The sequence below is a fragment of the Cebus imitator genome, unplaced genomic scaffold (assembly GCF_001604975.1).
Source record: "Cebus imitator isolate Cc_AM_T3 unplaced genomic scaffold, Cebus_imitator-1.0 Scaffold79, whole genome shotgun sequence".
Lineage (NCBI taxonomy): Eukaryota > Metazoa > Chordata > Mammalia > Primates > Cebidae > Cebus > Cebus imitator.
Genome location: NW_016107394.1, coordinates 8,022,321 through 8,035,028, shown reverse-complemented (window position 1 = coordinate 8,035,028; position 12,708 = coordinate 8,022,321). Strand labels below are relative to the sequence as shown.

Sequence of the window (12,708 nt, the reverse complement as noted above, 5' to 3'; positions counted from 1 at the left end):
TCAAAAAAAAAAAAAAAAAAAATTAGTTGGTCATGATGGTGTGTACCTATAGTCCTAGCTACTCAGGAGGCTGAGGTGAGAGGATTGCTTGAACCCAGGAAGTTTAGGCTGCAGTTAGCCAAGGTGGCACCATTGCACTCCAGCCTGGGTGACAGAGACCCTGTCTTCCCCACTCCCCAAAGATTGCACAGCCTAATCAGTTCAATATTTGAGAGTATTCATGTAAGAAATGTGTTAACTATTCACTCCTAAGTACTTTATTCACCTTTCTCTTAAGCCAGATCTTTAGGTAGTTGCAAATATGGGCCTCAATAACACATCATTTTCTTTTTTTCCTTTCTTTCTTTTTTTTTTTTTTTTTTTTTTTTTTTTTTTTTTTTTTTTTTTTTTTTTTTTTTTTTTTTTGAGATGGAGGTCTCACATTGTTGCTCAGGCTGTAGTGCAGTGGCGCAATCTTGGCTCACTGCAGTCACTGCCTCCTGGATTCAAGCAGTTCTGTCTCAACCTCCCAAGTAGCTGGGACTACAGGTGTGTGCCATTGTGTCCAGCTAATTTTTCTGTATTTTTGGTAGAGACAGGGTTTCACCATGTTGGTCAGGATGTTCTCGATCTCCTGACCTCGTGGTCTGCCTGCCTTTGCCTCCCAAAGTGCTGGAATTACAGGCATAAGCCACCGTGCCAAGCCGACACATCATTTTCTTACAGAGGGAGGGAGGAAAGGAGGGAGGAAGGAAGGAAATGGAGATGTACAAGTGTTACATGTGGCACATCCAGAGAGCAATTAAGTATGGACTGCTTTCCCTTACCTATCTTTTCGTAGACATACATAACCTTGGTTTTCGTCAAGGTATTATAAATAAACTGTGTATGGACAACATCAGCAAATTGCGTTTTTTAAATACCTCTTATATGCAATGACCTGTGGTTAGTTTTCTGTAGAGATTGTAAATGAGCTTAATCAATTTCCATAATTAAGTACACTTACTATTAGACAGTGATTGTTATATAATTCATTGTATTTCCCTCCTTCCTTTGTGTGGTAGTGTTGTTACCTACAATTTTGATAGCCTTTCTCTGTCTAGAGTTCCTTTCTGTTTGTTTGTTTGTTTATTTATTTTAGTATCTATTTCATTTATTTGTGCACTGGTATATATTATTTTCTTATACTATAGATTTGTTCTTGCTTTTTTAGTTTCTTGAGGTGCATCATTAGATTTTTTGAAGTCTTAATGCTCTTTTGATGTAGGCATTTATTGCTGTAAAATTCTCTTTTAGCACTGCTTTTGCTGTATTCCATGGGTATGGGTATATTATGTTTCCATTTTTATTTGTTCAAGAAAGTTTGAATTTTTCTTCTTAATTTGTTTATTGACTCACTGGTCATTCAGGAGTGTGTTGTTGGTTCTCATGTATTTGTATAGTTTCCAAAATCCCTTTTGTTATTGATTTCTAGTTTTATTCCATTGTGATATGAGAAGATACTTGGTATGTTTTCAGTTTTTTAAGTGTGTTGAGACTTGTTTTGTGACTCAACATATGGTCTGTCCTGAAGAATGTGCCATGTGCTGATGAGAATTGGTATTTTGAAGCTGTTGAATAAAATGTTCTGTAGATATCTAATAGGTCTATTTGGTCTAAAGTGTGGTTTAAATCCAGTGCCCATTTATTAATTTTTCTGTCTAGATGATCTGTCTAATGTGAAGAGTAGGGTGTTGAATTTCCCAATTATTATTGTATTAAAGTCTATCTCTTCTGTTAGCTCTAATAATATTTGCTTTATATATCTATGTCTGCTGCTGTTGGATGTATGCGTATTTAGAATAGTATATCCTCTTGATGAATTGACCCCATTAGCATTCTTTGCCTCTTTTTACTGTTTTGTTTACAGGATAAGTGAGTTTGCTATGGGCAACATATAGTTAGTTGGATCATGTTTTTTTTTTAAATCCACTCAGCCAGTTTATAAATTTTAAGTGAAAAATTCAGTCTGTTTATAATCAAGGTTATTATTGATATGTGAGGACATATTCTTGTCATTTTGTTAATTTTTTTGGTTATTTTTTATATCTTTTGTTCCTTTTTCTGTTTTCGTTTATCTTTGGGGTTTGGTGATTTTCTGTAGTGGTAATATTTGAATCTTTTCTCTGTGTTTTCAAATTTTGCTTTCAGGTGTAGATCTCCCTTAAGCGTTTCTTACAGGGCAGGCCTAGTGATGATGAATTCGCTTGTCTAGGAAAGACTTTCTCTTTCATTTATGAAGGATAATTTTGCTGCATATAGTATTTTTGGCTGCCAGTTTTTTTCTTTTGTTTTTTCTCTCAGCATTTTGAATCATCCCATCCTCTCCTGGCCTGTAAGGTTTCTGCTGAGAAATCCATTATGAGTCTATTTAGGGTTTCCTTATATGTGACTAGACACTTTTATCTTGCTGTTTTTAGAATTCTTTTTCTTTAACTCTTGATGGTCTGATGATAATGTACCTTCAGGACCTTTTTGGGTTGTACTTATTTGGGGATCTTTAAGGTTCCTGTATCTGGTCATCAAAATCTCTTGTTAGAATTGAAAAGTTTTCAGCTATTATATTGTTAAATAGATTTATTTACGCCTTTGGGCTTCTCTTCTCTTCACCTTCTGGAATCCTCATAATTCAAAACTGTGTTTGCTTTATGGTATCCTATATGTAATGTAGGCTTTGTTCATTCTTTCTCTCTTTTTTGTTGTCTGACTGGGTTACTTCAAAAGACCTGTCTTCAAGTTTTGAAAACTCTTTCTTTGGCTTTATGTAGTATATTGTTGAAATTCTCAATTGAATGTTTTATTTCATTCACTGAATTATTCAGTTCCAGGATTTCTGTTTGGTCCTTTTTAATGATATCTATCTTTTTGGTGAATCTCTCATTCGTATCCTGAATTGTTTTTCTGATTTCTTTGTATTCTTTATCTGTGCTTTCTTGTCTCTCACTGAGATTCTTTAATATCGTTAATTTTTTGAGTGAATTTTTTTAGAAATAAAGACAGGGTTTCACCATGTTGCCCAAGCTGGTCTCAAGCTATTGGGCTCAAGCAGTCGACTTACCTCAGCCTCCCAAAATGTTGGGATTACAGGTGTGAGCCATCATGCCTGACCATATCATTATTTTGAATTTTTTTCTTACAGCTCATAAATTTCTTTCTGATTAAATCTGTTGCTGGAGAATTATTGTGTTTCTTTGGAGGTGTCATCTTTTCTTGCTCTTTCATGTTTCTTGTGTCATTATATTAATATATGTGCATCTAGTTTAACAGCCACTTCTTTGAATTTATTGAATTGACTTTTTTAGGAGAAGACTTTTTCCTGAAGATGTGTTTATGGTATTGATTGGGTAGAGAACTTTGGTTTTGATTCTGGGTGCATGCAATAGTGTAGTCCCCATATGATTTATTCAGGTATACACAGCATCACTGGTGTCTGTGATTTCCTTGGTGGCTTAGATTGCAATTGTTAGTGGAGGCTGGGGTGAGGTTATGCTGGGGAAGGCAGGCCATTTCTTGGGCCCCAGGAGTGGCAGCAGCTAGCCAAAGCATACCTGTCCTTGGGCCCCTGAGCAGTATAGGCAGGAAGTGGTGTTAGCAGGTCCAAGCAGGCTGATTCTTGGGCTTCTAGGCAGCTTGCTTAGGTGCCAGCAGTGTTAGTGGTGGGCTGGGTGGGTGGATGTGTGTTTGCGTCCCCAGGCAGTGTGTGTTAAATGGATGATGGCTGTAGCAGTGGTGACAACCTTTGGGTTCCCAAGCAGTATACACTTATATTAGTGGTGGTGGTAACATGCTGGGCAGACCAAGGAGCAAGTATGGGTGAGTGCCAGCTGCTATGGTGGTGGCCAGTTGAGTGGGCCTGTGCTCAGGTCCCTGAGAGGAGTACACAGATGCCAGCAGTGGTAGATGGGACGGGGCAAACCCCAGAGCCCTGAGTGTGGTCAAACACTGGATGGGGGACAGTGCCAGGCCCGAGGGGCTGTCCTAGGCCTGAGGGGCTGTCCTCAAGTCCCCCAGTGGTGCATACAGGTGCTGCCTGTTGTGAGTTGGACTGGGTGATCTGCAAGTCCCCCTGGCAGAGTGCTCAGATGGCAGCAGCAGTGGCAATGGGTGGAGAGAGCTCATCCTGAGGGCATGTGAAGGGAGCTGTGGTCCTGCTGCAAGGGGTGGGGTGAGGTTGCTGTTAGTGGCTGCAGCCACTGGCAGGTGGCTCTTGGGTTCTGGGAGCACACATTCAGCTCCCAGCAGCAATGGCCATGGCAGTAGCGGCAGCAACAGTAGGGAGAGCCAGTCTTCAGGGCACGTGCAAGAGTGTAGTGGCCCTGCTGCCAAGGGAATGAGTGGTACAAGGTCGTTGCCAGTGGCATATGCTTCAGCCCCTCAGCTGTGGGTGGGAGACTCCATCTTCGGGGAACATGCACATGCATGGTAGACCTGCTGCTGGTGGCGGCAAGGTTGCTATCAGTGACAGTGGCCCCAGGTAAGTGGGTTTCAGGCTCTGGGGAACACACACTTTGGCTCCCTTTGTCTCAAGGGCAGCCTCTTCAGTGTATTGCATTACACATTCCCCCGGGTGCAAGACACCATGAAGAGTCCAGGTGGACATACGAGTATGTCAGTGGGGCTCTAGGGATGTGGAGATGCAGGGACTGTTGGGCCCCAAGGAAGGATGCAGTCTGGGAGGGGCTGGACTCTCAAAATGGTGCCATCCTGTGCTGCTTAGTACTTCAGGGTGGGGGAGGGGTGGTGGGAGCCAGCATGGGCTCCCCTGGGGAGCAATGCCGTTGTGTGGTCTCCAGGCAGCACTCTATTACTAGTCTCAGGGCCCATGAAGATTGAGGAACGCTCCCATGGTGAGGATTGCAGGAGTCCGCAGTACAAATGTGGACTGCTAGGGATCTTTCACGTACCATTTCCCTGCACTGGGAAGCCTCTCCCAGCCAATCCCAGCTCCTTTTGTGCCTTGTGTGTTTCCTGTCACCTCTCTGTTGAATTCCAGTGTTGTCTCTTAGATGCCCTTTTTGAAGTGTGAATATCTACTTGCTATTTTGGATTTTGGTTCTACTTTGTTCAGGAAGTGAGTACCAAATGCCTCGTCAACCATCTTGACACCCCTCCCATATAGAGTTGTTTATATGTATTTATTTTCTTTTTCCGCTTCATTTCTTGACCAGAGTTTTTTTGTCCTATATTATTTGGGTTTTATTATATCTATATTTTATTTTTAGCTATTTCAAATTCTTTTTTTGTTGTTGTTTTTTGATCTGTCACTCAGGCTGAAGTGCAGTGGTGCAGTCATGGCTCACTGCAGCTTCAATCATCTTCTGAGCTCAAGCAATCCTCCCACCTCAATGTCCTGATTCACTGGGCTCCAGGCTTTCACCACCACATCCAGCTTATTTTTGGGGGATGTTTTAGTAGAGTTGAGGTCTCACTTTGTTGCTTAGGCTGGACTCAAGCTCCTGGCCTCAAGCCATCCTCCTGCCATGGCCTCCCAAAGTGCTGGGATTATAGGCATGAACCACTGCACCCGGTGTTCACATTCTTTTTTAAAAATAGGTGGGGGCTGGGCACAGTGGCTCACGCCTATAATCCCAGTGCTTTTCGAGGCTGAGGCAAGAAGATCACTTGAGCCCAGGAGTTTGACACCAGCATGGGCAACATAGTGAAACACCATGTCTAAATAAAGAAATAAATAAACAAAGTAGGTAGGATGTAAACAATCCAATGGAAGAAATAGATATCTTACGTTCATCGCCTTTTCATACAATCAGTAAATGAATCGGTTGTCTGTAGTTCCCAATGGCATAAGAAAATCCCTTACATCGGATCTAGTTTTCTGCTTTCTGTAAGAGGTAGCAAGACCACAGAAGAGCAAGAGTCAATGTCGGCAGATGATGTGTGAAGTAATCTTACCAGAGGAGAGCAGGAAAGTGAAAACTGGATATGAGCCTCCAGCAACTGAATCATTCAAAAGGGAGTACTTGTGGGAGTAAGAACAAAGTGATCCAAACTCCGTAAGAGAAGAGAGCTTAGAAAATGACTGTTTGGTCTCTGGGTAGAAGCAAAGACAAGAGGCCTTATGGGATGGAAAAGTGTCCTCATTTATTTCCAAATAAGATTTGAGGTGACATAACACTAAAACAATTACTAAAAATGTAAACTAGAATTAAGAAGTAAAGTGGAAGGAGGGAAGACTTAACCACTGTGTTTTAAATTTTAATTTGTTCTTTTCATTGAATGTCAGTTCCTAATGCCAAAATAGAGGCAAATAAATGCAGATTACAGGTTACTCTCTCCAGTTGACTCAAGATTGATTCTTAAAATAGGTGTAAGATTATTTTTAAGTATATAAAATGAAACCTTTGAAAACAGAAAAATTAAAACTTTGAGTTATGTTACATTTAGATGAATTTTGTCACCTTAGGTTTTGCTAGTGGAAGACTCAGAAAAATATGAAGTATTCGGCCAGCCAGATAGAGAAGAGTTCTTGTTTTGTCTTTTCAAACACCTTTGCCTTGGTGGAGCCCTTTGTCAATATGAGGATGTGATTAACCCATATCTGGAAACAACAAAGCTTATCTATAAGGATCTGGTGAGGTAATATTTGCTAGATCACAATATGTAAATCTCTAGTTAATAGAATAAATTATTTGTTTAACCGTGATGGAATTACACAACATCACTCAGTGATCATATTAACAGCCAAAATATATAAAAAGCACTACCCTCACCCCCTTCTCATAACTTTTCCCCTCTCCCAGAATAGAAAGATTTGTGGATTTCTCTCTTATTTAGTTCTCAGTCCTCTCATTCTTCATCTATTTCTTCTGCTTTTCTCCTCATTCAGACCTGTTACCAACTGCCATCTTCCAAGACTTATTTTTTTTTTAACCAAGCCTCCTTTTAAATCTGAAGGCAACAGAAGAGATCCCCCCAGATGTTTGAGTTTGCTTAACTGATAGTAAAAACAATCATTACCTTTGTTCCAAGGAAGTGGAATAATTTTCATGAAGGTGTAATATTTACCTTTTCAAATTAACCCCAAGCTATACAGTTTGTTTGAGTATTCTAGGAGCATTTTTCTTTTTGAAGATAAACTGGGAATTAAAACCTTACAAATTTCTTATTTGTATCTTTTTTTTTTTTTTTGGAAAATTAAAGCAATTAAATTTGTACCTTTTTTTAACTGAAGTGAATATTCTTTGGTTGGGTTTTTCAGTTATGAAGATATTGGATCATCTTAATAGGCAAAACAACAGAAAACAAAGGGTCTTAAAGTTTAGTTATGTAGTTTAATAGGAGAAAACCAGAAGTAGCTTCTCATTGGACTAATAATTATTGCTTTACTTACACTCAACACCTTAATTCTCTTATCCATTCCATGTGTTGTATAGCTATATAGCAAACTGCATAATTTAGTTATTCAATTAATTTATAATGTGTTAAAAACAGAAAAATGTTTCTATAATCTATGATTTTAACGAACAAGTTATTATCAAGAAATCAAGATTATTGGAAGAAGTTATGTTAGAAACAGAATTTCAGAAAAAGCATACACATACCTATTAATATATCAAACATACTGTCCTAATTATTTGAAGTTCATGTAAACCTGCTAGACTGCTTCTAGCACTCCCTAAAGAAACTTCTCTGTATACCCTACACATACACACACACATGCACAAATGCACACACACGCATACTACTACCACTACCACCACAGTGTACCCCATCAGCCACATGAACCTGTGGAATTCCTCACTGCTACTGTGTGCTACTGAGGAGGAGCAGATTGTGTTGGAGATATTTGAAGCAGAAATAAGTTTAGAACCTAAACATTGAAGAAATTGCTATTTTTCCCAACATTCCCTTCTCCAAATTCTCACCTGTGATTCTCTTCTACATTTTTGGATGCTAAGAAAAAGCATGATTACATTACAGTGTGTAACCTACCCTTGTACTAATCCATTCTAGCACAGTCCGTCTCTTATGTTTTTACATGTTGGGGGCACACTACTACAAAGTGTGATTTTAGGAGTCTCTAACTCAAACAAAAGGGTAAAAATGTCATGAAAATATTTTCTTCCTCATCCATTATAACAGGTACTATAAAATACACCCTTTTTATTGTTTTTATATTTTATATTTTATTTATTTATTTTTTATTTTTATTTTTTTGAATCAGAGTCTCACTCTGTTGCTCAGGCCAGGCTGGAGTACAGTGATGTGATCTCAGCTCATTGCAACTTCCACCTCCTGGGCTGCAGAATCAAGGGATTCTCCTGCCTCAGTTTCCCAAGTAGCTGGGATTACAGGCACATACCACCATGCCAGGCTAATTTCTTTTTTTTTTTTTTTTGAGACGGAGTTTCACTCATGTTACCCAGGCTGGAGTGCAATGGCGCGATCTCGGCTCACCGCAACCTCTGCCTCCTGGGTTCAGGCAATTCTCCTGCCTCAGCCTCCTGAGTAGCTGGGATTACAGGCATGTGCCACCATGCCCAGCTAATTTTTTGTATTTTTAGTAGAGACGGGGTTTCACCATGTTGACCAGGATGGTCTCGATCTCTTGACCTCGTGATCCACCCGCCTTTGCCTCCCAAAGTGCTGGGATTACAGGCTTGAGCCACCGCGCCCGGCCTAATTTCTTTATTTTTCATAGAAACAGGGTTTCACCATGTTGGCCAGGCTGGTCTCTAACACCCGACCTCAGGTAATCTGCCCACCTCAGCCTCCCAAAGTGTTGGGATTACAGGCACGAGCCACCACACCTGGCCAAAATATACCTTTTCAATGTTTTTAAAAACCTTTTCCTTAAAAAGATTGGGATTTCTTTAAACCAAATAAGCAATACTTTAGAACCACTTTTGTTAGAAGAGTAAATGATCAGGCTGGGTGTGGTGACTCATGCCTGTAATCCCAGCACTTTGGAAGGCCAAGGCAGGAGGATCATCTGAGGTCAGGAGTTCGAGACCAGCCTGACCAACATGGTGAAACCTCATCTCTACTAAAGATACAAAAACTAGCTGGACGTGGTGGTGAACGCCTATAATCCCAGCTACTCCAGCTACTCGGGAGGCTGAGAGAGGAGAATCACTTGAACCTGAAAGGCAGAGGTTATAGTGAGCCAAGATCATGGCCATTGCACTCTAGCCTGGGCAACAGGGCAAAACTCCATATTAAGAAAAAAAAAATTATAGTAATAATAAGCTAAAAATTGTATTTAAAATGTTTTACCAACTGTAAGGCATTATAAATATAAAGTGTGGGCTGGGCACGGTGGCTCATGCCTATAATCCTAGCACTTTGGGAGGCCGAGATGGGAGGATTACCTGAGGTCAGGGGTTAAAGACCAGCTTGGCCAGAATTGTGAAATCCTGTCTCTAAAAAAAATAAAAAATAAAAATAAAGTGTTTATATATTTATTTACATATGTAACAAATTATAACTATGTATGTGTAGCTTATTTTCTCAATCCTTAGTTGGCTTTCTCACTACATATTGCCACAGGAAATCTTCTGTGGGGAGAGTAACTGAAAGAAAGCTACTGAGAAAAAATTCTTATTATTATTTTTTGAGATGGAGGTCTTGTTCTGTTACCCAGGCTGCAATGCAATGTCACAATCTCGGCTCCCTGCAACCTCCACCTCCCTGGTTCAAGCAATTCCCTGCCTCAACCTCCTGAGTAATTGGGATTACAGGTGCCTATCACCATGCCAGGCTAATTTTTTTGTATTTTGAGTAAAGACGGGGTTTCACCATCTTGGCCAGGCTAGTCTTGAACTCCTGATCTTGTGATCCACCACCTTAGCCTTCTGAAGTGCTAGGATTACAGGCATGAGTCACTGGACCTGGCTGAAAAAATTATTTTTAACATGATATAACTTAGCAATATATAATACAATAAATAGTTATTATATATATTGTCTAATTTGATTTTCATATACTAAAAAGAACATATTATTCCCAATTTACATATGAGAAATTTGAGGCTCAGAAAGGTTAATCTTACCCAAAGTCAAAGAACAAGTCAGTGGCAGAACTAGCATTTGTATTTACATTGTTTAAGTCTTCAGTCTAGCATGCTTTTATCTACCCCATACGGCTGTCTACACTTCAGTCTGACTTTTACAAATCCCTGTTTGTCCGATAATTGTCTCTGTAGCCTGGGAAGGTAATTTCATCATCTGGGTCTCAGACTGACCTTAAACCTTCTAACTGTGAGATTCAATTTTCTGCTGTTTTAATTCAGTTGACCTTGCCCATTCTTGGATAAAGCCTCAGATGCCATTTTTTCAAACCACTTAGTTGGATAGTGTGTATTTCCATGTTCTACATGAATAAGAACGCTTAAATACTAAAAGGGATCATTACTTAAATGTATATGCCAATGCCTATTACATCTTAAAAGCATCTTTGTTTTTTCCTTTTTTAGTGTTCGAAAGAATCCTCAAACCAAGAAAATACAAATTACCTCTTTTGTCTTTAAAGTGTCAGCCTATGTAAGTGTGAGAGAACTTTTGCAACCAAAGAATTTAATTATTTTTTATTAATAGAGTTATTACAACTGGAGTTAACAATTAGGACAATGTTATGCCTAGGAGAAAAGACAATGTTACTTAGAGTTTTATTAAAATTAAAAGTTGATAGAGTATGCTTTTGTTTGGAGAACAGTTTGAACTGTTTCCCTGGCTTTCATTCTGTCATCTGTATCTAATAACATTGCCTACTTATTTGAGAGCTAAATCTGTGACTCAAATGGAGTAGAACACGGTTCTCTTAGTCTGTCAAACCATCGTTTATAGGGCAAATAAATAAGAATGCCATAAATGTCTTTATACAAAGAACCTGGTACTTGAATTTTATTATTATACAAAAGATGTTATTACATATAAGCAATTTCTAAGTATCTTCATTCAATCACCTAACAAGTATTTATTAAATATATACTTTGTATCAGCTATTGTACTAGGCTAAATCACAGGGATAAATAAAAGAAACATACTTCGTACCCGGTGCAATGGCTCACGCCTATAATCCCAGCACTTTGGGAGGGCGGATCGCCTGAGGTCAGTATTTTCTCAGTCAGCCTGGCCACATGTTGAAACCCCATCTCTACAAAAAATATAAAGAATTAGCCAGGTGTGATGGCAGACACCTGTAATCCCAGCTTTGCGGGAGGCTGAGACATGAGAATTGCTTGAATCCAAGAAGCAAAGGTTGCAGTAAACTGAGATGGTACCAACATTACACTCCAGCTTAGGCAACAGAGTGAGACTCCAACTTCAAAAAAAATTTTTTTTAAATAAAAGGGGCCGGGCATGGTAGCTTATACTTGTAATCCCGCACTTTGGGAGGCCAAGGCGGGCAGATCACCAGGTCAGGAAATTGAGACCATCCTGGCTAATGCAGTAAAACCCCATCTCTACTAAAAATACAAAAAATTAGCTGGGCATGGTGGCATGTGCCTGTAGTCCCAGCTACTTGGGAAGCTGAGGCAGAAGAATCACTTGAACCCAGGAGGCAAAGGTTGCAGTGAACTGAGATCACACCACTGCACTCCAGCCTGAGGGACACAGCGAGACTCTGTCTCAAAGAAAAAAAACACACACAAAAGAAAGAAAACAAAGATAGAAAACTGCTAAATAGAAAATTTTTGCAGTATTATCACTTTAAAAGCATGTTTTAAAAATGGTGGTATTTGTCTTTGGACTATAAATTCCTTAAAGACAAAAATTATACATGTAAGTATAGAACATACGTATTCCTATAATAGTAGACTGTGCTGTCCATAAATATTTTAAATCATTAATTTCTAGTTTATTGTCAAAGATTTTATATATGTTTCCTGTTTTGACAGTAAATACATAATAGGCAAATATGTTGATTATCACTTAAACATAGTTGTATTCTAAATAATTTAGGCTTGTCTTTTTCAGGATTCTGCTGGTATGTGCTATCCTTCAACAAAGAATCATGAACAGACATTTTCTTACTTTATTGTGGATCCTATCAAGCGTCACCTGCATGTTTTATATCACTGTTATGGTGTAGGAGACATGTCTTAATGCTCGTTCAGATGATGTACATCTACTGCTTTTTATTTAACATTTTTCTATTTTAATACTAACTTATAAACATTTACTTTGCAAATTAATTCAAGAAAAATATAAAGAGCTTACTTAGAGCAGAAGAAAGCAAACACCAAGATGCCTTTTTTAAAAATTTGTGTGGAATACTAACCAGGGATCAAATTTCATCCCTAATGAAATCTATACCAAAAAATTTGTGGAATTTTTACAAAAAGTTACAAGGAATTAGAAGTCTAATTCATATTTGTTGCATTATGATCCAAGTGAATCCTCAATTTTTCACGTATTTTAATTTATAAGCTAATTAATTCTGGATTGAAAATGTAGCAGAAGGCTGAGCGCGGTGGCTCACGCCTGTAATCCCAGCACTTTGGAAGGCCAAGGCAGGCAGATCACAAGGTCAGGAGTTCGAGACCAGCCTGCCTAATACAGTGAAACCCTGTCTCTACTAAAAATACAAAAATTAGCTGGGCATGGTGGCACAAACCTGCAGTCCCAGCTACTTGGGATCCTGAGGCAGGAAAAATGCTTGAACCTGAGAGTCAGAGGTTGCAGTGAGCTGAGATCGCACCACTGCACTCTATACTGGGCAACAGAGCAA

At 39.1% G+C, this 12,708-nt stretch overlaps 1 protein-coding gene across 2 annotated transcripts in view; it reads left to right on the top strand.

Moving 5' to 3' along the window:
• The window catches only part of CFAP300 (cilia and flagella associated protein 300), a 38,558-nt gene extending 26,068 nt beyond the window's left edge, over nucleotides 1–12,490 (top strand). The window contains exons 5-7 of one of the 2 annotated variants that reach the window (XM_017533079.2): nucleotides 6,440–6,612; nucleotides 10,451–10,517; nucleotides 11,955–12,300. In XM_017533079.2, the coding sequence (XP_017388568.1) occupies nucleotides 6,440–6,612; nucleotides 10,451–10,517; nucleotides 11,955–12,083 (369 nt within the window). In that variant the 3' untranslated portion in view covers nucleotides 12,084–12,300. Of the gene's footprint in view, nucleotides 1–6,439; nucleotides 6,613–10,450; nucleotides 10,518–11,954 lie in introns of both variants that reach the window. The other variant, XM_017533080.2, reaches the window with a different exon arrangement.
• The last annotated feature ends 218 nt before the right edge of the window (nucleotides 12,491–12,708 follow it).